The sequence below is a fragment of the Salvia hispanica genome, chromosome 4 (assembly GCF_023119035.1).
Source record: "Salvia hispanica cultivar TCC Black 2014 chromosome 4, UniMelb_Shisp_WGS_1.0, whole genome shotgun sequence".
NCBI classification, from domain to species: domain Eukaryota; kingdom Viridiplantae; phylum Streptophyta; class Magnoliopsida; order Lamiales; family Lamiaceae; genus Salvia; species Salvia hispanica.
In genome coordinates this window covers 54,402,111-54,426,153 of record NC_062968.1, presented here as the reverse complement: position 1 = coordinate 54,426,153, position 24,043 = coordinate 54,402,111, and the positions used below count along the sequence as shown (strand labels likewise).

Sequence of the window (24,043 nt, the reverse complement as noted above, 5' to 3'; positions counted from 1 at the left end):
CTTTTGATGTGATAGAACTTGGGCAAAAGTCTAACTCCATAATATAAGGAATGTGATTCCCATAAAACTCTTCATGATTAAATTCTAACCTTCACCAATATGAAAATATTCACAGAACCACTGAGTCATTACATTCAAGATTTCAAGTCATACATATATTTATAAAATATATCCGATCGAGTTGTCATATCCGCGAATAATACAGCTCTTTACTAGAATACACAAATATACACCAAACATAATAATTAAAGAGAACCAAATAAACCGAAATTAAAAATAAAATTTTAGAAAAATAGTCACTTCCTCTTTTCCCCAAGATTTCCCAACTGTACGGCCGACCAAGATCGAACTGCTCAAACTGCAGATAGAGACAGCAACCTAGATTACGAAATTTCAGCCTAGCTAGATTCCACCCCAGCGGGCCCACAACCAGTGCCACGTAGATCTCGGAAAAAAATAATTCTAAGTACTAGAATTACTATCATACTTGTTCAATTTAAGATAGGCCAATTTTTTGAATGATAGTGCTAGATTTTAAGTGGAGCTATTAAATACTCCTTCGGTTTCGCGAATAGAAATTCCGATTCATTTATACTGTCCTACATTACACTAATTCATTCATTCTCAACTTTTTTTTCTCCTTTTTCTTAACATTTCTTTTAATTTGTACCGGAAAAAAAATGAGACTCTTATTCATAGATGGAAATATTTGAATCAGCTGAGAGAGTGTGACCATCTTAAATGGGACCGATAGAGTATTAGTATTTCTTTTTTCCTTTTTCGGGATGGGAGGGTCCCACTAGCGGCCGACGGCGGAAGTTATAAGTTGACCGGCGGCTGGCCGGTTTGGCCCAGCCGCAATCGCTGACACAAAGTCCACGTGATCCTCGCGCAGGAACTGCGCGACGATCCTGGCGCTCAGCCCCTCCACGGGCCTCTCCCCGTCGAGGCGGTGCATCCGCCGCTCGAGGTGCTCCGCCAGCCGCATAATGTTCTGCCGCTGGCGGCCCGCCAGAGCCCGGGTATTAAATTTTATCTGATCAATTCCCTTCTCGAGCAGCCTCTCCCTGTAGCCGCCGCCGCCGCCGCCACCCTCGCTCCTGAAGTACCCGTCGAGCTCCGGCACGCCGATGGCGCGCCGGGCCCCGCGGCTGTAGTCTCCAGCGGGGCTGAAGAATCCCCGCGCCTCCTCCACCAGGCCCGAGCCCACCATCCGGTCGACCCGACCCGACACCCGCGGGCCGAGCACGTGCGCCGCCACGTCGACCCACAGGAAGCAGTAGTCGTACCTCGACCGGAAGTAATGGTCGTCGACGACGAGCGCTTTGACGAAGGAGTTGGATCCCCCGGCGATGATGGGCATCCGCCCCCTCGCGGTGATGTCGTCGGCCGCCGCGGAGGCGTGGCGGACGAATTCGCGGGCCCCGAAGTCCGCTGCGGGGTCCGCGAATCCGAGGAGGTGGTGCGGCACGCCGCGGCGTTCGTCCTCGGTGACCTTGTTGGTGACGACGTCGAGCCCCGTGTAGACTTGCATTTTATCGGAGTTTATGACCTCGGCGTCGAACCGGGTCGCCAGGTCGATGGAGAGCCGGGACTTTCCGGTCCCGGTGGCCCCCACCACCACCACCGCCTTCTCCTTCTCCTTTCGCCGGTGGCGCGGAATGAGGTTGATCACCATCGGCGTTTGCTTGGAGAGTGAAATATTCATGCTTTACCTGTAGTAGTATTAGTTACTACTTTTATTTACATTAATAAACATTGAATTTAAGTAGTAGAAGGGAATGAAGTGAAACAATATTGTACTATAGTACTACTATTATTATATGCACCTTAGTGAGAGTGAGAGTGAGAGTGAGGTTTGTAGTATGAACAAGTGTAGTGGGATTATATTATATGTGTAGAATAGGTTCGAGTAGAGACGTATTTATAGTAAGGAAGAGGGGAATTGGAAGGCATGCATGATGTGCATGTAATGGGGTCAATTATAAACACGTCTCAACCGCATCTACTTGTATTCTCTCTGTCGTTTGAATCATTTTTTATTCCTTCGTTGTAGTATATTTTATTTTGTATATGTCCTATCATGGACATATATCATACATACATTGTTGTTGGAAAATTAAAATTTTGTGTTTTCCGTTAAGGAGAACTAATCATTGAAGTATCGGTTCCGCTATAGTTACGAACATTTAGCTAGGAATAGAAAAACAACTACTCTCTCCGTCCTCCGATACAAGGCTAAAAGCATCCACAATAGCATCGGATCAGCAATAGCCTAGCCAAAAACTCTTCTTGACACATCATCATGCTCTTCCCACAGCCTAGCCACTAACAATAGCCTAGCCAATGTCCTAGCCCAACAAATAAATTGACAAATACGATTTAATTCATTTTAATTGTTGGTGTTTATCAAATATTAAAAAAATGAAGTGCAATCAGTTGTAAATATAGAGTATAAATAAAAAAAATAGAAAAAAAAAATAATCGGACAGCGATCGGCTAGCCAGTTAGTCTACGCCCGACCTCTCATCCGCTCCGCGCTCGTCCTTACCGTTAGCCGATTGCAATAGTGGACTAGCCGTCCGCCCTAGTTGCTAGCCTGTGGCTAAGGCGGGCGCTAAGTTTAGAGTCTTAGTTTTTGTTGTTAGCTTAGTTGGGGCATGTTCTGGTGTCTCCTATTTTTAAGTCTCATTGTTTTGGTTTTTCGGGGGGGCGTTTAGGTTGTAGTGGCCTTAGTTGACCGTTTAGTTCTTTTAGCTTTGTATGGAGTATTTTATTTTCGATATATTTTGATATACTCTAGTACAGTAGAGTAGTAGTAATAAATTTTCATTGTTTAATCAAAGAATGTTTATTTATACATGTAATATTGTTATAACTTGTGATTTGTGTATAATCTAATTGGACGTCCCTATTTATATATATAATCATCATGTATTTGCTTATACAAAAAAATAAACTATAGAATTATACTTAGAATAGCTAGCTTAAATAGAAATTTCCTGAAAGGGCATTAATAGGCATATTAGCTTATGTTATATTTACTGGTTTACATACGAATAATTTTGTTTTAATTTGAAGATCTGTTACCCTACCTTAATGTTTGTGCTGTCCTCCTACCTATGGATACTTCTATTTTATGTAAGAATAAATCTAAGTATAGAAAAACGTTAAGCCCTAGTCTGTATATAGGAGTATTATACTATAAGTAGGTGGCAGGTGTCACGCAATAAACTAAGATTCCCTTAAATCTTCTTGCTCAAATTCTACAATTTTGAGAAGTTAAAATAGGGCTTTCATTTGTTAAGTTTTACCGAAATAGACCATTTCATTGTCGCACGCAATCCCAATTCAATTTTCAATCGTATTTGATCAATCATATGCAAAATTTACTTAAATAAGAAAAAAAATCTAAACTTTTTTTATGGATTACGATGTGGTAACAATAATACACCACAAAGTATCCACCAACTAAGCAGGAATTGACACAAAGATCTAAACACACGTACACAAAAGCATCGAATCACATAAATGTTTATTGAATAACTGCAAAAACAAGAGACATAAACTCACAGAAGCTCAACAAAATAACTAAACCATAGAAATACTTAACATCAAAGAAAATTAAAATAAACAAAGAATATCAACAAATAAATAAATAGGTAGATAATTAAACTGCTTATAATTAATTAATTAATTAATTAATTACCTTTATTTTGCAGTTTGTTAAGGTTTATCAATATCTTGCCATTTAACTATAAAAACTGATCACATTATCAGCAGAAGGTGGGCAAGTTGTTTTCCGAAAAGCAGCGCCGAGAATCATTTATAACCAATTATTAATTAGTTAATCACACTTTAATTATACTATATTAATCATAAGCCTCAACTTTTGCTCGACCATTATTTAGTTTTAGTTTCCTAATCAATAAAGTTGACTACTTAGGTTAATCTAAAAGTATTTTTCTGTCATTAGAAAGCTTAAATTGAATCACAAAAGAACTAAAGGTGCCTGGCTAGGGTAAATTGATTAATAAATGTTGTTAACCCTAAGAGAATGGGAATTACTAGATACTCTGCCATACACCAAACAAGGTAAATTGTGGATGAGAATCTTTAACTTATTTTATGAAAAAATGTGAGTTTTGTTATCGTTATTTATACAAAAGAAATTCTTAAAGTCATAGTAACTCATACGTTATCCAACATTAACAGAGTACAAAAAACAAAAGAAAAATATATATACACAGAAACAAACATTCTGTCCAAAATCATTACAGACTAAAAAAAAGAAGCGTACAAACATAAGAAGATAGAACTAAAATAACTAGCGCTAATCCTGTCCGTCGTTATCGGCCTACCTCATTCACAAAAGATGAGATGTCTTACAACAACCCCTAGTTAAGAAAAAAATAAATAAAACAACAATCACAAAACACACCACAAAACATCCATCAGTCGAATAAATAGTGATTCATATTTATTCTCGCAAGCATGTAATTTTCCCTAATTAAAGAGTAGTCCAGTGACTAGCATAGTAGTACTCAATATAAATATGAGATTATCTGAATTAACTAGAGAAGCTTCTGAAAATATATGATGAGTTGATGGTGATCACGTGAATTTTTTGTACGGAACGTTTCATAATATGCTTTCACACTAATTCTTTCTTTAAATAACTAAATAACATTTTTATGGGTATGGGTTGCATCAATAAATTAGTGCTTAAAGTTAATTAGCATAAATTCATCTATCATATCAGCACATCTCTTTATATAGGGTCAAAAGTTAGATTGAAATGTCAAGATCAAAAGGGATTGCAATAGTGCTTAATTAAGTATATATAATTAAGTTATTCTTTCGCTTAAGTATTTGTTGTTTAGGTAGTTAATTATATAACAGTCCTTAATTTTATTGGGATCATCGACTGCACATTAGTTTGATATGTGGGATAGGTTTGCACCCAACAAACCTCCCATCAAAGCGAGACCACATCGGGAACACATAATCGATACATCGAGAAATTACGAGCCCGACTCAAACTAGAGTCATCCAGGGCCCCACTCGATCATGGGTCATCCAGGCCTGACCCTTTGGTCACACAGGGCCCAACCCAAAGCCACCTTGGCTCTGATACCAGTTTGTTGGGATCATCGACTGCACATTAGTTTGATATTGTCCGTTTTAGGTGGAGCCAAGCCCGCACGGATTTGTTTTTGGGTCATCCCCAAAAGGCCTCAAACTAATTAGGGATGGATAGCACTTATATACTAATCCAACTTCCCTCACTCATGTGGGATAGATTTGCACCCAACAAATTTAGTATAATTAATTATTCTTCCTTTTAATAATTTATTGTTTAGGTAGTTAATTACCATCATAGTATATATATATGCTAGGAGTTTAAGCCCATTTACTAGGATTTTAAGTATATTTTAATACAGGTTGGCAATGGATGCAATATTATGCATGCGTCAATTAATCGTATAGCTAGTTATCACCATGTCGATGACCATGAATTTTGTCAATATGATAGTGATAAATAATTATGCATCTTATACAAATGTCATTATTAATTATTTTTAAGTCATTTTATTTATAATCTTTGGAATTAAGGTCATTTTTAGATATTTTAGGTAATGTTTGTAAAAATGACCCATGTATTTTTAGGAAGAATTATGTGGTAGAGATATATGCTAAAGCAATTTCTTTTTTCCATAGAGAAAATTAGTCATCTCAATCGGACTTTTTTTCCTAATAAAGCTTTATACCTTTGCTTTGATATTAATAAGCAATCATGATAAGAGTATCTGTTGGCGAAAAAACTTTTTTTTTTTTCTAAAATAAGGTAATGTAAAATTCTAATTATGACCCCCACTCCACATATGCACACTAATTATTTTACTACTTTAATTCCGAAATCAAGCATGCTGTCTTTTCACTAGATCATCATGCATTATTATTGTAATCTTGGCTGCTCCAATTGAATAATATTTCCATCATCTCAATGCTTATTCCATTCTGACTCCACGTCTTATTTTAGAACATAAATATGAAAGATAAGGCTTAGATTTAATTAATAGTATGAATTAATTAATTATAATTGGCCTGGGAATGACAATCATACTCCAATCATATACTATATATATGTAATATTTTCTCAGTATATATAATTTTGTGAGAGCGCATTTAATCGCTTGAGAAATATTCTAAATAATGTTGAGAGTTCTATGGTAAGTTCCTTAACTAATTATAATAAATTCTGTTAAGTTTGACTCAATTTTAGTTTTGACCATAACTTAAAAATATTCAAAAGTGTACAACAACCTTTTAAAATTGAACATTGATAATTTTCGATTTTTTTTTGCCGTTCAATTTTGCATGCAATCGTAGAATGAAGGGGATCTCTCCTACTAATAAATTGAATTAATAAACAATATGAAAGGATTAAACGGATCTACTTTGACAAGGAAATAACAGAAATAACGGAAATCACTCACCCAAAACAAACACTTAAAAAGGCAACAAGAAATGAAGACACCAATTAACACCAAGACACCTCCTCTCCACCCCAACCGCCGCCGTCAGCCGCTCCTCCACCGCCATGGCGCCCAACTCCCCAACCGGAGCCGCCGCAGCCGTTAACAATAAGTATAAGCTTAACGGGGTGATGTTCAAGTATGGCCCAAAACCGATTCAGGCAAGGAAATAAATAACATCTTAATTAATTGTTACTAAACCCTAGGAGTTTTTTTTATTTAAATATTACTCATATATTTTTGTTTAATTATTCATCCGGATCTAGTAATTAATGGAATAACTTTTCCAAAAAATAGGAAATACTCCATTTTTCTTTATGGTATTTTAATGATTGATTTAATTAGGTGAAATGTTGTTGCAGGTTGCATTTAAGGTAGGAAATTTCAAGCAGCAAGTTGTTTTTGTTGGTGGATTTAAAGAAGGAATTTTGGCAACTGAGTAAGGATATCCGCAACAGTGTGCTAAAAAATTTGTGTTTACATACATATAGTGCACAACATGCGTGTAACACGTAAAAACACAGCTTTGCACGACACAGCGATGTGTGTTGTGCAATTGCGCGAAATCCAACCAACCACACATCGTATCTTTAATTATAGTTTTGCAGATACTTGGAACCTCTGGCATTTGCTTTAGAGAAGGAGCATTGGTCGTTAGTTCAATTCCTATTTTCATCTTCCTACAGCGGATATGGCATCTCCACCTTGAAACAAGTTAAATAATTTGTTTCCGATGTCAAATTTGAGATTAATTAGTATATGAACATCTTGTGAGAAGATGATTAACTTTGTAGCCTTTTCTTGTTTCATAAATTAAATTTGGATTTGCTATATTTGTGGTGAAGGATGCCAACGAACTTGATCAACTCATAAGTTATTTAATCGACAATGAGGACTCTCATGGTGTCATCCTATTAGGACACGGTCATGGCTGTCAGGTTCGTTAGTTGATTTTTTGTCTTTTGTTAGTTTCTGTTTACATATTGTATATGTTGTTTCGATTGTCATCATTCTTGATGGACTCTGCTCGCTAATTCTTGCTTTGATCGAATTTTTGTGTTTTTTCAGTTTTTGTGTTGCTCTGCTGTGTTGATATTGTACTGTTTGGATGGTTATCATTAATCTTGGTGGATTCCTGGATTGTTTGGACAAAAAAAATATGGATGGAATATGAAGCAAAAATATGTTATAATAACGATTTTGAGGCTATGCAGGATATTGTATTTTACTTGGATAGTAATGCAGCATGGTCAAGAGCAGTTACAGCAGTCATTTTACAGGTCCATTTTTATACTCCCTCATAATTAATTTGTGTGCTAGTTTAAGTTTTGTTATCTCTTAATCTCATTATTAATTAATGTTTAGGCTCCAGTTAGCGACCGTGAATACTTCCAAGAGGCTGGCTCCATGATTGATCTAGCCACAACTATGATCAATCATGATCGACCGTACGATTTTATGCCGAGAAAAGCACATCCAGACGCTCCAATCACGGCCTATAGGTCAACAATTTTGACCTTTTTTATCATATTGTCCTTTAAATGTATACATGTATTTTTGACCTATCCTCTCGCTCAAATTAAATTGTCTACTCATGATGGCTCGCTCAGGTATCACTCTTTACACACGAGGAATGGTGAGGATGATATGTTCAGTTCCGACTTGAGTGATAAGGAATTGAAGGAGAAGCTCGGGCACATGTCCGCTACGCCTTCCTTGGTACACCCTCTTTCATTTTCTTGAATGTATTGTTGAGTTGTTGAGTCTGAAAGTACTATGTTTGAAAGGTCATCTACTCGATGGCGGGCGAGCACGTGCCACAACACGTGAACAAACAAGAATTTGGTGGCAGGCAAGATGTATTTTGTGTTTTAATTATGAGAGTTTTTTTTTTCAAAAAATTATTATAGTACTATATTTGATTTCGTGAGTGTTTTTTTTTTACGTAGATTATGTAGAGCATTGGGTGGAGCCGAGATGGTTGAGATTGAAAGTGCAAACCATTCTCTCTCTAACTGGATCAAGGAAGCCGTGCATGCTATAATGGAGTTCGTCAAGAGGGACGGACTCAAAGGTTGCGAAGATCCTTGGAGCTAAGCTCGTAAATGAGTCGAATCGAGTTGAGTCAAATTAAGTCCGACTTCGTATTTCTTTAATTTTACTCCACATGAGACATTATTTGGCACACACATTCTCTCACTATATTCTTTGCGCTAAAAGGCATGATGCCAAAAAAAATCCCCCAATATTTAATTCATTTTAGGCCTCAGCCCATATATATTGGGTTTCACCCGCTTTCCGAAGATCATCATGCATTATTAATGTAATCTTGGCTGTGGTCCAATTGAGTAATATTTCCATCATCTCAATGCTTATTGTAGTTTAGATTTAATTAATAGTATGAATTAATTAATTGTAGTTGTTCTATAATTTAATTAGTTAATGTAATAATACGTAATGAGCCCATTGGCCTTGACATGACAATATTGCCCCAATCGATATAGTATATGTAACAATATATCTAAGTCAATGGAGATAATCCAAATAAGAATGTATCTAAATCAAAAATTGCAGCCTAAATTTTAGCTCTAAGATTAGGTAATCTAATGGTCAATAATTAACTAAAAAAACACTGAATCTCATTATTAATTACTTATAGGTCATTTTATAAAAACTGAGTTTGATGCCATTTTAAAATCATTTCAGATCATCCTTCATTAAAATTACCTAAAAATAAACTAACAATGACCTAAAAATAACATACGTATGATTTTATTCCGCGTTTATGTATTTAAATCTAGTTTGATAGCTCAAAACCCTATCTTTGTATATACTACAATTTTGCGAGAATACATTTAATCGCTTGAGAAATATGCTAAATATTGTTGAAGTTCTAGATAAGTTCCTTAACTAATTATAATAAATTCTGTTAAGTTTGACTCAGTTTCGGTTTGACCTTAATTTAAAAAATATTCAAAAGTGTAAAACAACATTTAAATTTGAACATTGATAATTTTCGATTTTTTTTTTTGCCGTTCAATTTTGCAATCGTAGAATGAAGGGGATCTCTCCTATATACTAATAAATTGAAGGGAAAAGATAAACTTACATGAATTCTACGTACATAACACTCTTAAATTTTTAATTAGACCGAACCGGTTTTATTTGAACCGGTTTAATTATTATTTATATTACTTATTTACTAAATTACCCTTTATTATATTTAATCTTGAAAAAATTAGTCTTGATATTTAAATATCACGTCCAACTAAATTGATCATATCCAATGTTCCTAATCTATTATGATCTAAGCCCTTAATTTGAATATCTAATGGCTATTATTTAGTTATAATTAACAATTAAGTTATGAGTTAGCAATATAACACTCCCATATACATACAATTAATAAACACCAATTAGAAATTTCACAAAGACGTATCACAATATTTACATTCAAATACACACGAATTTTTTGTGTAATGCCAATAGTAGTTTTTCAAGTAAACTGACAAAACTCACTATACAGGTGTCCATTTCCCATCTCTTTAAACTAATGCTGTTTCTTATCTTATGAATCTGAAATATGCCATCAAATCCTCTCTCACTCCTCACCCACATATATTCAACTCAAACAAAAATAACTAAAAACCGGATAAATATTTACATTCTATTCAAGAATAAAACAACAATTTCTTTTTTTTGGAGAGACATCGAAATGAATTCCTTCGCTACCGATCCGCTTTCGTAATTCCCGTTTCATTCATATATTCACTGAAAAATTTTCATCTTAATAATATTTTGTGACGCTTAATTAGTTACGTATTCTGTTTCAGATTGGATTACGAAGTGGCGGATCTGACGTGGGAAAACGGCCCGCTGGCCGCGTCGCGGGCTTTCAACAAGCTCGCGAATTGCGTGGGAAAAGTCTCACCTGCGCCCGGCCGACACGCTGGAGTCCATAGTTGGTCAGGGCACGTGCGGCCTCTCACGCGCGGCGGGCAAGCTCGTCCCGTGGCTCGACCACAGAGGCGGAGGTAAAAACACGTCCGCCTTTGCGGCCAGCATGGACGCGCTCGTGCCGTGCCACAAAGGGGGGAGCGACGGCCCCGAGAACTCCGCGGAGGTGCCGGGGTTCGGCGCGTGCACCGTGGGGTCGTGCAGCGGTGCCGGTGTGGGCCGGGGCTCGTGCACGTGTTACACGAGCGACACGTGCGGCGGCGGCGGCGGGAGTGACAGCGCACCGCTGACGATGGATTCATGCGAGAGAGACTTTGGCCTCACGTCCACCTCTCTCTGGTCGCCGGAAAATACCAGCTCCGGCGAAGATTACACCAGGACTTCCGGCGAGGAAAACGACACCATTTATTGCAGTAGATCACAGGTGGAATATTTTATTTTTGCATGCACTTTATGAAAATTTTATGTCATTTATTTTAAAATAAAATTTAATCAAAATAAATATACTGGGTACATTCGATAAAAAAAAATTTAAAAGTGAAGAGTGTTTTGTGATTTATTTTATTTTATTACAGGGTCAGGCAGGGAAAAAAGAAAACAGAAAATTTGGGAATTAGAAAATCCTCAATTTCAGCTAAAGTCAGGGCAGCTGCTAGGAGGAGTATATAAAAAGGATTTGCATTCAACTAACTTTTTAATCCACTTTCTGTTACTACATTTTATAGAACCTGAACGAATCAAAATGGACACACATTGAAGAACGATTGGAGTATAAAATTAATACTCCTTTTTGTAATTTCATTTGTTGACTTTTGTTATTTTCATATGATTTTGTAAATTTTAATTTTAATTTTAATAGTGGAACATTATGTATTTTACTTCTTGTTCTTTTCGTATATTTATATAAAAACAATCTAATTCATTTTTGCTTTAATCCTAAATTTCTGCAAGAAATTAATTTAATATTATAATACTCTAACTTAGAGTTGTTTGAATGCAATCTAAGAAACAAGTACACCCTGAATAAGATATATTTGCATGCTAAATAAGAATAGCAAGCAGATGGAATAAAATGAATAGGCAAACTATTTGATGGAGCTCTATCAAAATCATGGAACCATATTCTCTGTTTATCGCATTTAAAATGACAATTTATCCACAGAGTATGTAAAAATGAACATCAAACAAATGAATACTTAGATAAAAATACAAGATTTGATTGAATCCCTGATGTCCAAAGCAAGGCATTGAGAATGAGTCTGAGGCAACAATCAAAAGGAATTTCAAATTCAATTGAGTTGAACAAAGCTTTCAAAAAATGGAATCACCTTTGACATCCAGCAATCGACACCAAGATGGTTCAACTTTCCAGTGGAACGATCAAACATGACTAACTCATCATCCACGCTTGCAAAATACAATAGCTTACCATCCTGCGAAAACCATAACGGCTTGGAAACACCATGAACATGGAAAATAGATTCTCTTGTCCACGATCCAGCGCTCCTAATCCAAAGTTCATATTTCCAAGGTATTTCATCATCTAAATCTTCATCCCACCAGCATGCAAGAACACTTAACAACCCTTTATAGTCTAGAAAATAATGCCTGTTGCAATTTTTGTTAGGTAAGGATAAAGTGGATAGGGTTTCAGTATTAAAATCAAAGGAAAGGATAACTCCAGTCTTATTTAGAGATGCTCTGCAATAAAAAACCCCAGCTACGCAGACAGATTCATAACCACAGTACTTAAAGTCAGGGCATGGTATTCTCCTCCAGGAATTAAGTTTGAGCGAATACAAGTCAATGTAATAACTGACGTCCTCGGGTAACCGACCACCTCTTTCATTAGCACGAACAATATTCAACACTTTGTAATCTTCAAATCTATGGTCAGACCACACTCCATTTATATCAAATTCATGACTACTATGAGGACGGAGTTCTACAGAGGACTTAGGCAAGATTTTATACCCACCCGTTGTCGGGTTCCAAAGAGCTTGACCAACCGATCCCCTACGATGAAAATCTCCATCATGAAAATGAAGCACGCCATTACAACTAGCTCCAGTGAAGACATAATCTACAGTTGGAAAAGAGGGAGGATATATGAAATATTTGGGTGAGATGGTGTCATCCTCTTTAAGGGAAAATGCAACAAAATATTCCTCATTCTGATATTTATTACGATAAGAATCCCGATAGTTGACAAAAATGTCCGGCTTAGGCTTAGGCTTAGGCTTAGGGAAAATGTCGCATGAAGACAATGTTGTCTCGGATACGATGGGACCATTCTCACGGCCTACACAATAAAAATGAAAACATTATTATGATCCAAAATAAATATTCCTTGCATCTTTTTTTTTTCTCTTTGGTTCGTATGTTGCAATATAATTATTCAGAATGTTTGCAATACCTACCCAATTCATTTCCATTATTCCTCATAGGCGGGGCACCTTCAATTCTCGTATTCACCTCCACTCTAACAAAATAATAAATTCACAAAATTTTAATTTGTATAAACAAGTAAGAATATTTAATTTTTTTAAAAAAAAAATAGAACCTGGGAGCCAATTGAGCTCTGGACCCTGAAAAGGAAATGGCAGATCGAACACGGTTGCATAGAGGAAGTTGTCGAGTGGCGGATGTAACCAAGCGGAAAGCCATGCCATCCTTAAGTGAACAAAAAATAGGAGTCGACGAGGAGGAGGAGGAACACGCTGGGTTTACTTCTGATTTGATATTATTTCTCGACTTTGCAAAACAAAGAGAAACAAACAAGTAAGAAAGTTGAGACAATAGTTCATCTCCTGAAAGACACATATAAAGATAATAAATTACCAATAACTAACTAATCCCAATATCCAAAATTGATAAAGATAACTAAGTTATTTATTTCTTCATAGATTCATAGTATAATTACTCAATTTATATATAAGCAAATGAAAGGAATTGTACCTCCTCAATACATGAAATTCCATTGAGTTGAACAAAGTTCTCAACAAACGGAATCATCCCTGTATCAAAGTCTGACGGGCTATCCACACCGAGATGCTTCGACTTTCCAGTGGCACAATCAAACACCACCATGTCACGAGTCCGGCTTAGAAAATACAATAGCTTACCATCCTTTGAAAACCATAAAGGCTTCCGAACACCACGAGTATGGAAAACAGATTCTCTTGTCCACAATCCATCGTGCATAGCCCAAAGTTGATATTCCCTAAGTACATGACAAGCTGCATCTTTCGAGTATACAACACTTAATAACCCTTTATACTCTAGAATGTGAGGTTCATGGTAGGAGCGGCAACCCTTAGGCAAGGGTATGTTAGAAAAGGTTTGAGTAGAAATGTCAAAAGAACGGATAGCTCGAATTGCTGTAAAGTACAAAATCCCCGAAAGGCAAACACAAGTTGTACCAAAACCAAAGCAATGAGGGCATGGGCACGGTATTATCTTCCATGAATTAGTTTTGAGTGAATACAAGTGAATGAAATGAGAGGAGTCTGTTTTAGTTCCCAGCAACATATAAGTACGAACAAGATTAACCACTATGTAATCTTGAGATGTATGGTCATGCCACATTCCCGATGCTACAACTAAATAAGAAAGGCAGCGGGAGGGGTGCGCATAGGGCTCGGGGAGGATTTTATACTCGTGCGTTGTGGGGTTCCAAAGGACATGTTTCCCCTTCGGATAACGAAGATAAATTAGACCATCACAACTAGTCCAGAATAAGAAAGGATCTTCATCTTCTTCCAATTCCATTTTAAAGGAGGGAAGATATTTGTTATATTTGGGTGACCTGGTGATGCTGCCATCGTCTTCAAACAAATATGCACCAAACATCCCAAACTCTCTGTTATACCTCAAAAAATCAGGCTTTGCCTCTGACTCCGATATAAATTCTGTCTCCGCCCACTTGTACTTGTAACCTTCACAATAAAAACAAAGTTGTAGTATATCAAGTTTAATACAGTAGTAATTGGAGTAATTCATTTGGAAATTTCACGAATACATTACCCAATCGATTTCCATTGGTCCTCGCCTCTCTAATCAAAATAAAAATTTCATGACATTGCAACAAGTAACAATATTATTTTAATCAAATTATTTTGAAATAGAACCTGGGGATGAATTGAGCGCAAATTGTAGATCGAAGGCGTCGACTGGCGCATGTAACCAACCGGAACGCCATGACTTAGATGAACAAAAAATAGCTTGAGGTTTCTGTTTTATTTTCGTCAAACTTCCCTTAATTTTCTCTCTGAATTTACTGGAGTGATCTTCCGTATACTACAAAATCTATTGAAGTAGATCTTTCCATATATTTACTTTTTTTTCAAATTGAAGTATATCTTTCCATATATTTCCTTTTTCGGTTTGTCCTATACCACGTACTGTATTTCTTTTTTAGTTGTCGATATCACATTTAAAAATAAAAAAACTAATATAAATTATAAGTGCTCGTTTGATTAAAAATAAAAAAACTAATATAAATTATAAGTGCTCGTTTGATTAGAAAGATGAGATATAACAAGATTTGTTAAATATGATAAGAAATGCGGGCTTCGGGTCAAGATAAGCTTGGATGAAGATTTTTTCGTTGTTGTTTGGTAGACAAGAAATTATCTAGATTTTGTTTTAATAAATCATAATAAATGAGGTAGAAATGCTATCCGACCAAATTTGTGAGATAAGTACATATCTTTGTATTTTAAGGAAAAATTTGCAGGCTCGGATGGGCCATAGAGAAAACCACGGACTGACATAATAGGTTAACTATGATATCAAAACACTAAGAAATAGTCATATAATTATCTATATCTTGACATTACTAACTTATCAAACGGACCCTAATTATATTACAATATTTTTTCTTATGCACTTAATATACAAAATAACATCTTCTCAAATATCATATAATTACTAAATGTGTCATCTATTAAACGCGCGAGCAGATGTACAAGGTCTTCCAAGATTGGAAGGCCGCCACTGACCCCACGGAGAAGATGTTTCTTCACAAGATGCTCGAGAGCATGCGGGTTGATTTGGAAATCGCGCGGGCACGACTAGCGGGTTCCGACGTGGCCTCGATACCACGGGTGGTGGCGGCGGCGCAGCTGGCAGCGGCGACGGCGAGGACGACGGCGACGAGGAGTAGAGAGTGGCGGGGCTCGTGTGTTGAAGCCCTTTTTTTTTAAAAAAAAATCATGTACTTTTTTTTAAAAATCTTTGTACTTTTTTTTTTAAAAATCTTTGTACTTTTTTTTAATGGAGTGGATTATTTTTCCCGTATATGTCTCGTAAATTTAATTCCGTATTTTAATCGTAATTTTAATTCCGTAAAATGTAGTATATTTTGAATTATTTTTATTGCGGATCGGCCTATGGCTGGCCTAAATCTGATGTGGCAGGTGGATTTTTTAGTGTTGCTGACGTGGCAGGGGAGAATATAGCTGGCCTATTGCTGGCCTAAGCACTATTGCGAATGCTCTTATAAGACGAAGGAAATACAACAAGTCACCAAAATTTATAAACAATTCTACCTTTATTTATTAATAATGTCTCGTCATACACAACATATCGTATTTTTATTATTATGAATTGTAGTACTAAAATAAAAACTCATTTATTGTAAATAATCTATATATAATACAAAAATACTGCAAAACACATATCAACAATATATAATTAAGAAAATATACACTCACAAAAAAATAAAAATACTATTGCCTTTGTCTCATTAAAATTAAACATTTATTTTTCGGTATGAGATTTTATTGTAATCTTTTTATTTAGTTATCTTTAGGGATGTCAATCGGGTCGGCCCATCGGGTTTCGGGCCAACCCTATTCAGGTTGCGGGTTAATCGGGTGCGGGCTAGTCGGGTTATGATTTCTTTCGGGTTATAAAAGTTCAACCCTAACCCTAAAAGCTCGGGTTTCGGGCTAGCCCATCGGGTTAATCGGGTTGCTATCGATAGAATTAACATGCGATCAATCCCATAAATAATGATGAAAATTAGTTATATTCATTAAATGTAAAATATTTAATAATGATAAATTTGAGATATATGCTTAAACTCAATTATAAACATAATCAAATACTAATATTTGAGATATTTCGTAAAATTTTAATGCATATTTTAGAAATTTAAATAATTTTTTAGTGAATTTAAAGTTTTTAGTTTATATATCAATTATTATATTAATAAAAATTCAATATATAATTTATATATTTAATATAAAATTGAAAGTTACTTTTTTTAGTTATCTATAATTAAGTCGAATTAGGAGCAAAAATTAGAATAATAAAAATTTTATCGGGTTTTCGGGCCAGCCCATCGGGTTTTCGGGTCTGGCCCTAATGGGTTGCGGGTTAAGCGGGTGCGGGCTAGTCGGGTTGTGATTTCTTTCGGGTTATAAAAGTTCAACCCAAACCCTATAAATTTGGCGGGCTATTCGGGCCAGCCCACGGATTGCGGGCTACATTGACATCCCTAGTTATCTTGCTTGGAAGAGGGGGTGATAGCGTCTTCAATTTAATGAATCTTGCTGAAGATCATCTCCAATATCTTTTATTTTAGTTAATTATCTTTATTTATGTCTTAGTTTGGAGATGAACTAAAATGGCATTGTAAATTTATTTATTTAGTTATTAATTCTTTGACGAGTGAAATTATAGCGCAGATTCTCAATTTTCATAATTTTAAACAAAAAAATAATTCTTTAACAAGTGGAATCATATAAAATTATAGTAGTGTTTAACGGTATTCATTAATGTTTCCCAAATCTATAGGCCTTCCATATATAATTATAACTATAGTGATAAGGATGCACTAATGTCCTTCTATCCTTGAGTCATTAGACATTTATAGGGATGGTAAAAAAACACCTTAAATACGGATTACTTTGCCTTTCTTTTATAGTTGCATGAGCTCATCAACCAAACACAAAATAAAACTCAATACTAATTCAATCAAAGACAAAGCCCATCTTACCCTATCCTATATTGTATCTCAATACTAATTAATTTAGTCAACCGAACACCATCATAGTATAATTTCGGATCTTGGTGTAGTTTATAATTTTGTAAAAGTAGTATAATTGAGGATCTTGGTGGATCTTGATCAAGAATGTCATTGAGCATAATGTCATAATAATTTAAATGATTATTCTGTAAATTCTTCTCCCTTGATGGTTGATTGTGCACAAACCATCAAATATAAATTAAATTATGAAAAAAAAAAGGTATGTTTTTGTTTAAAAAACAGAAAAAGGAGTAAAAACAGGGATATTCCCCACCGGCCACCACCAACCTATTATTCTATACTTCTAATCAAAAGAAAGAAAAAAGAAGTGGGGGTGGAGAGGGGTGAAACAAACTTAAATTATAACATAAATTAGTGTAACTATTATAAAATAAATCATTAAAAAGAATCCAGATTCGTTGATAAAATGGAGATGAATAATAATAATAATAATAATAATAATAATAATAATAATAATAATAATAATAATAATAATAATAATAAAGATACAGGATCGTAATAGTATGATTTCGCGATTTTATTGAAATTCGTTGCGTTATGGAAATAGAAAATAAATATTAAATACAAGCAAGCCAATATGGGCCTAGCCCAATTTAATTATCCGCCCTAAATCTCACTCCTTATTTATACCTAGATCTTACCTCCTCTCTCGCTCTCGCCATCTATCTCCTCCTCTCTCGCCATCAACCTCATCTACTCCTCTCATCTACATCTCTCCTCCTCCTCCTCCTCTCATCTACCTCTCTCCTCCTCCTCCTCCCATCTACCTCTCTCCTCCTCCTCCTCTCTCGCCATCTACCTCCTCCTCACTCGCAATCTATCTCCTCCTCAATTATTCAGATCTAGATCTATGTTTTGTCAATTGTTTTTTATTTATTTATTTAAAGTATGTGTTTTATATGATTTTACTTCCGACAGGACCGAAGATGGTTCTACGACGGCATTCATTCAACTGGGTAAAACTCGAAGTAAGGTAAAACTCGAAGTTTTCGCTGCTTATTGAAATTTCAACATATGAGAGTTGTCTGCTTATTGAAAATTTATTAAATGAAAATTTATAAAATGAGATTACATTGATTCTGAGTTTTCCGATTGATTTTCCTTCCAGCCCATAAGGATGGGCTTATGGGCTTATGGGCCCACCCCAGCCTATAAGCCCATCACGTATAATCCAGTCAATTCGCGCCCCTATTCCATTTCAATTCGATTAGCGCTTAACAAGTCAGTTCCTCACCAAGAAGAGCATCAATTGCTCTCAATTCGAAAATCTCTTCGCCTCACTCATTCCCCAATCACAACAACATGCAACTACGAGCAATGTCTGCTAAATTTTTCGTCAATGCTTCAGGTTTTTTTTATGTCATTTCTCAGTCTCTATCTCTCCCCCTCTCTATTTATTCCTAATTTTGGTTTGGTTGTAAATTACAGTGTTCTCTCCATGGAGAATGGGGCAGAATGCCCTATTCTCAAGCAAAGGGAAAGGGAGTAAAGGGGTTAACAACAAGAAGTCTGGTTCCAGAGGGAGAAATCCCCGCAGGACTGAGAAACGTGAATCTCGAGTTACACCTCGATCATTTGCAGAAAAAGTCCTGAGGAAAGAAAAGAAGGCCAAGGGCGCCACTACAAATGAAAAGATTTCCGAAGAAGAGAGGATGCTCCTTCAATACCGAAGGTACAATTTTTTTCATAATCTTGTTTTTGCATTTATACATAAATCTCTCATTTGCAGTCAAATCAACTTATGTCTTCTTGATAAATCTATGATCGTTGATTTGGTTCTTTCTTTAAATCAGATGTCATTCAATTTTTGTTCTTTCTTTAAATCAGATGTCATCCAATTGTGTATCCTCTTGATAAATCTTCTGAATCAGTCATTGAATTCTGTACCCTCCCTATGATCGTTGATTTGGTTCTTTCTTTAAATCAAATGTCATCCAATTGTGTGCTCTTGATAAATCTTCTGAATCAGTCATTGAATTCTGTACCCTCCCTATGATCGTTGATTTGGTTCTTTCTTTAAATCAGATGTCATTCAATTTTGGTTCTTTCTTTAAATCAAATGTCATCCAATTGTGTGCTCTTGATAAATCTTCTGAATCAGTCATTGAATTCTGTACCCTCTATATGAATCTTGTCCCTATTCTTGGCCCATATAAATCTTTGATCGTTGATGTGATTCTTTCCTTCAATCCGTTAAATCAACCTGATGTTATTCAATTGTGTAGCCTCCATTTAATTGTGTACTCTCTGAATAAATCTTGTCCCATGATTTTTTTGCATTTTGACAAATCTCTGGATAAATCTTGGTTGAATGTTGGTTGAATGTCTATTTATGATCTGTGAGTCACAGTCTTGCTTGTTTACTTCTAACAGGTTCTTCTGCAATCACGTTATATGCGGGTTTTGGAAGGAGCATAATGCTCTCTCATCTTTTACTAAGATGAAATCACATTGGATTGCTGTCCATTCTTACCTAGGGAAGAAACATTGCCCATTTTGTGGTAATGCTATCATAGATGAACTTCCTTGCGCCTCATTTGGGCTTCATTGCCCATTGTACAGCCACAACAGCCTCGATATGTTTTATAATTACCTGCGTGATGTCCGTAAGAAGGTGATGATTTAATATTATGCTTGTGGTTACAATGACAAAGGTACTAATTCATTTCTCTTTGATGTTGATGTGTTGCAAGCAGGAGCTGGAGGACCAGGGCCATGGGGAAGAGCAGGGCCATTGGGAGGAGAGGGCCTGGGCCAGGGCCACGGGGAGGAGCTGGGCCAGGGCCAGGGCCACGGGGAGGAGCAGGGCCAGGGCCAGGGCTACGGGGAGGAGCAGGGCCAGGGCCACGGGGAGGAGCAGGGCCAGGGCCACGGGGAGGAGCAGGGCCAGGGCCAGGGCTACGGGGAGGAGCAGGGCCAGGGCCAGGGCCACGGGGAGGAGCAGGGCCAGGGCCACGGGGAGGAGCAGGGCCAGGGCCACGGGGAGGAGCAGGGCCAGGGCCACGGGGAGGAGCAGTGCCAGGGCCAGGAAATTTGTCAAAAATAAGGGAAGGTTAACATGTTGAGTTTAGAAGTGTCTTGATGAGATACTTGATGAGATACTTGATGAGATACTTGATGAGATAAGGAATGTTAACATGCTGAGTTTAAACACATGTCTTGATGAAATACTTGATTACTAGCGTTTAGTAAATTGACTACTATTCCTTATTACATAAAATGGTTTTACTTCATGTCCTATTCTAAAATCAGCTAGTAATTTATATTTATTCTGTTTATATCTTGTTCATTGATTTTATATCCTCGTGAGTATGGGCTTTAATTCGTGAGTATGATATATTGATTTTATATCCTCGTGAGTATGTACTGAATTAATAAACAATATGAAAGGATTAAACGGATCTACTTTGACAAGGAAATAACAGAAATAACGGAAATCACTCACCCAAAACAAACACTTAAAAAGGCAACAAGAAATGAAGACACCAATTAACACCAAGACACCTCCTCTCCACCCCAACCGCCGCCGTCAGCCGCTCCTCCACCGCCATGGCGCCCAACTCCCCAACCGGAGCCGCCGCAGCCGTTAACAATAAGTATAAGCTTAACGGGGTGATGTTCAAGTATGGCCCAAAACCGATTCAGGCAAGGAAATAAATAACATCTTAATTAATTGTTACTAAACCCTAGGAGTTTTTTTTATTTAAATATTACTCATATATTTTTGTTTAATTATTCATCCGGATCTAGTAATTAATGGAATAACTTTTCCAAAAAATAGGAAATACTCCATTTTTCTTTATGGTATTTTAATGATTGATTTAATTAGGTGAAATGTTGTTGCAGGTTGCATTTAAGGTAGGAAATTTCAAGCAGCAAGTTGTTTTTGTTGGTGGATTTAAAGAAGGAATTTTGGCAACTGAGTAAGGATATCCGCAACAGTGTGCTAAAAAATTTGTGTTTACATACATATAGTGCACAACATGCGTGTAACACGTAAAAACACAGCTTTGCACGACACAGCGATGTGTGTTGTGCAATTGCGCGAAATCCAACCAACCACACATCGTATCTTTAATTATAGTTTTGCAGATACTTGGAACCTCTGGCATTTGCTTTAGAGAAGGAGCATTGGTCGTTAGTTCAATTCCTATTTTCATCTTCCTACAGCGGATATGGCATCTCCACCTTGAAACAAGTTAAATAATTTGTTTCCGATGTCAAATTTGAGATTAATTAGTATATGAACATCTTGTGAGAAGATGATTAACTTTGTAGCCTTTGCTTGTTTCATAAATTAAATTGGATTTGCATCTTGTGGTGAAGGATGCCAATGAACTTGATCAACTCATAAGTTATTTAATCGACAATGAGGACTCTCATGGTGTCATCCTACTAGGACACGGTCATGGCTGTCAGGTTCGTTAGTTGATTTTTGTCTTTTGTTAGTTTATGCTTTACACATTGTATATGTTGTTTCGATTGTCTTCATTCTTGATGGACTCTGCTCGCCAATTCTTGCTTTGATCGAATTTTTGTGTTTATTTAGTTTTTTTGTTGCTCTATTATGTTGATTTAGTTTGTACTGTTTGGATGGTTATCATTAATCGTGGTGGATTCTATTGTTTGGAAAAATATATGGATGGAATATGAAGCAAAAATATGTTATATAACGATTTTGAGGCTATGCAGGATATTGTATTTTACTTGGATAGTAATGCAGCATGGTCAAGAGCAGTTACAGCAGTCATTTTACAGGTCCATTTTTATACTCCCTCATAATTAATTTGTGCTAGTTTAGTTAAGTTTTGTTATCTCTTAATCTCGTTATTAATTAATGTTTAGGCTCCGGTTAGTGACCGTGAATACTTCCAAAAGGCTGGCTCCATGATTGATCTAGCCGCAACTATGATCAATCATGGTCGACCGTACGATTTTATGCCGAGAAAAGTACATCCAGACGCTCCAATCACGGCCTATAGGTCAACAATTTTGACCTTTTTGATCATATTGTCCATTAAATGTATACATGTATTTTTTTACCTATCCTCTCACTCGAATTAAATTGTCTCCTCATGATGGCTCGCTCAGGTATCACTCTTTATACGCGAGGAATGGTGAGGATGATATGTTTAGTTCCGACTTGAGTGATAAGGAGTTGAAGGAGAAGCTCGGGCACATGTCCAATACGCCTACCTTGGTACACCCTCTTTCGTTTTCTTGAATGTATTGTTGAGTTTTTGAGTCTGAAAGTACTATGTCTGCAAGGTCATCTACTCGATGGCGGATGAGCACGTGCCACAACACGTGAACAAACAAGAATTTGGTGGCAGGCAAGATTTTTTTTGTTTAATTATGAGAGATTTTTAAAAAAAAAATTATTATATTTGATTTTGTGAGTGATTTTTTTTTTTTTTTTTCGCGCGTAGATTATGTAGAGCATTGGGTGGAGCCGAGATGGTTGAGATTGAAAGTGGAAACCATTCTCTCTCTAACTGGACTAAGGAAGCCGTGCAGGCTATAATGGAGTTCGTCAAGAGGGACGGACTCAAAGGTTGCGAAGATCCTTGGAGCTAAGCTCGGAAATGGGTCGAATCGAGTTGAGTCGAATTAAGTCCGACTTCGTATTTCTTTAATTTTACTCTCCACATGTGATATGTACATTATTTGGCACACATTCTTTCTCTATATTCTTTGCCCTTCAATAGGCGTGATCTGGAAAAAAACCCCAGTATTTAATTCATTTTAGCCCTTAGCCCAACTATATTGGGCTTCGCCCTTTCCCAATAGCAAAGTTTAGAAGGCTTATTTCATGGACCATTGGCCCATATATATTGCACTACCTAATTTGTATTGGTTATTTTTTGTTTAATTATATTTAAAATTATGAAATTTGGTCAACACCTTTCAAAGTTTAAGTACTAAATTATAATGCTTCAAATATTCTTGAGTTGTTCCATGATACATTTTTACTGCAATTTCAATACTAAATTGGCATATACGGGTAAAATTTTGGTATTCCCATTGAATAACATAAATACTATACCATGTATTAATGTAATAACGTAAATGACTAAAAATAATACTAATACAGATCTGGTCAAATAAGAATAGAGATGCCCAAGATTTTCGGTTCCGGCGGTTAACCGCGGAACCGTGACTTTTTTCTTGAACCGGAACCGCCATATTTTGAACCGTGGGCTGGTTTCGGTTTCAAATTTTACGAACTGAAATCGTGTCGGAACCGTCGGTTCCGGACGGTTCCAAACCGGAACCGTGAAAAACCGTCGGAAAACCGTGAAACCGAGCCGGAACCGCGAAAAACCGCTGAAAACCGGTGGTTCAGAACCGTGCAAAACCGTAAAAAATCACCAGAAAACCGGCGGTTCCAAACCGGAACCGGAACCGGCGGTTCCGAACCGTGGGCACGTCTAAATAAGACATTTGAGAATTTTTTAAAACTTCGTCATTTAAAATTTGAAAAATACGG

General features: G+C 36.5%; 5 protein-coding genes and 1 long non-coding RNA gene across 10 annotated transcripts; 4 read left to right on the top strand and 2 right to left on the bottom strand.

The window, feature by feature from the left end:
* Window positions 1–133: 133 nt before the first annotated feature.
* LOC125219798 (adenylate isopentenyltransferase 5, chloroplastic-like) lies at window positions 134–1,884 on the bottom strand. Its single transcript, XM_048121868.1, has 2 exons — window positions 1,830–1,884; window positions 134–1,715 (listed from the first exon to the last, which is right to left on the bottom strand). The coding sequence occupies exon 2, from the start codon at window positions 1,706–1,708 to the stop codon at window positions 800–802; it is 909 nt and encodes a 302-aa protein (XP_047977825.1). The 5' UTR covers window positions 1,709–1,715; window positions 1,830–1,884; the 3' UTR covers window positions 134–799.
* Window positions 1,885–6,466: 4,582 nt separating this feature from the next.
* Window positions 6,467–8,834, top strand: LOC125218035 (UPF0613 protein PB24D3.06c-like). Of its 2 annotated transcripts, XM_048119632.1 has the most exons (9): window positions 6,467–6,700; window positions 6,902–6,978; window positions 7,148–7,253; window positions 7,385–7,477; window positions 7,754–7,819; window positions 7,905–8,041; window positions 8,150–8,258; window positions 8,327–8,391; window positions 8,489–8,834. In XM_048119632.1, exons 1-9 carry the CDS (start codon window positions 6,605–6,607, stop codon window positions 8,634–8,636), a joined length of 897 nt encoding a protein of 298 aa, XP_047975589.1. In that variant the 5' UTR covers window positions 6,467–6,604; the 3' UTR covers window positions 8,637–8,834. The 2 variants fall into 2 exon arrangements, with proteins under 2 accessions (XP_047975589.1, XP_047975590.1); XM_048119633.1 differs by lacking the exon at window positions 7,754–7,819.
* Window positions 8,835–10,198: 1,364 nt separating this feature from the next.
* Window positions 10,199–11,327, top strand: LOC125185692. Its single transcript, XR_007170211.1, has 3 exons — window positions 10,199–10,283; window positions 10,373–10,920; window positions 11,072–11,327. It is a non-coding gene; the product is annotated as an uncharacterized LOC125185692 (long non-coding RNA).
* Window positions 11,328–11,727: 400 nt separating this feature from the next.
* Window positions 11,728–14,777, bottom strand: LOC125223995. 3 transcript variants are annotated; one of them, XM_048127323.1, is made up of 7 exons: window positions 14,627–14,777; window positions 14,523–14,551; window positions 13,455–14,434; window positions 13,060–13,250; window positions 12,917–12,978; window positions 12,685–12,798; window positions 11,728–12,579 (listed from the first exon to the last, which is right to left on the bottom strand). In XM_048127323.1, the coding sequence occupies exons 1-7, from the start codon at window positions 14,695–14,697 to the stop codon at window positions 11,786–11,788; spliced, it is 2,241 nt and encodes a 746-aa protein (XP_047983280.1). In that variant the 5' UTR covers window positions 14,698–14,777; the 3' UTR covers window positions 11,728–11,785. The 3 variants fall into 3 exon arrangements, with proteins under 3 accessions (XP_047983280.1, XP_047983279.1, XP_047983281.1); XM_048127324.1 differs by having other exon boundaries at window positions 11,962–12,104; window positions 12,475–12,798; XM_048127322.1 differs by having other exon boundaries at window positions 11,728–12,798.
* Window positions 14,778–18,253: 3,476 nt separating this feature from the next.
* LOC125224136 lies at window positions 18,254–20,786 on the top strand. Of its 2 annotated transcripts, XM_048127493.1 has the most exons (5): window positions 18,255–18,526; window positions 18,662–18,901; window positions 18,982–19,225; window positions 19,927–20,167; window positions 20,250–20,786. In XM_048127493.1, the coding sequence occupies exons 2-5, from the start codon at window positions 18,856–18,858 to the stop codon at window positions 20,616–20,618; spliced, it is 900 nt and encodes a 299-aa protein (XP_047983450.1). In that variant the 5' UTR covers window positions 18,255–18,526; window positions 18,662–18,855; the 3' UTR covers window positions 20,619–20,786. The 2 variants fall into 2 exon arrangements, with proteins under 2 accessions (XP_047983451.1, XP_047983450.1); XM_048127494.1 differs by lacking the exon at window positions 18,662–18,901 and having other exon boundaries at window positions 18,254–18,526.
* Window positions 20,787–20,959: 173 nt separating this feature from the next.
* LOC125224137 (UPF0613 protein PB24D3.06c-like) lies at window positions 20,960–23,332 on the top strand. Its single transcript, XM_048127495.1, has 9 exons — window positions 20,960–21,198; window positions 21,400–21,476; window positions 21,646–21,751; window positions 21,880–21,972; window positions 22,246–22,311; window positions 22,399–22,535; window positions 22,645–22,753; window positions 22,822–22,886; window positions 22,983–23,332. The coding sequence occupies exons 1-9, from the start codon at window positions 21,103–21,105 to the stop codon at window positions 23,128–23,130; spliced, it is 897 nt and encodes a 298-aa protein (XP_047983452.1). The 5' UTR covers window positions 20,960–21,102; the 3' UTR covers window positions 23,131–23,332.
* Window positions 23,333–24,043: the final 711 nt, after the last annotated feature.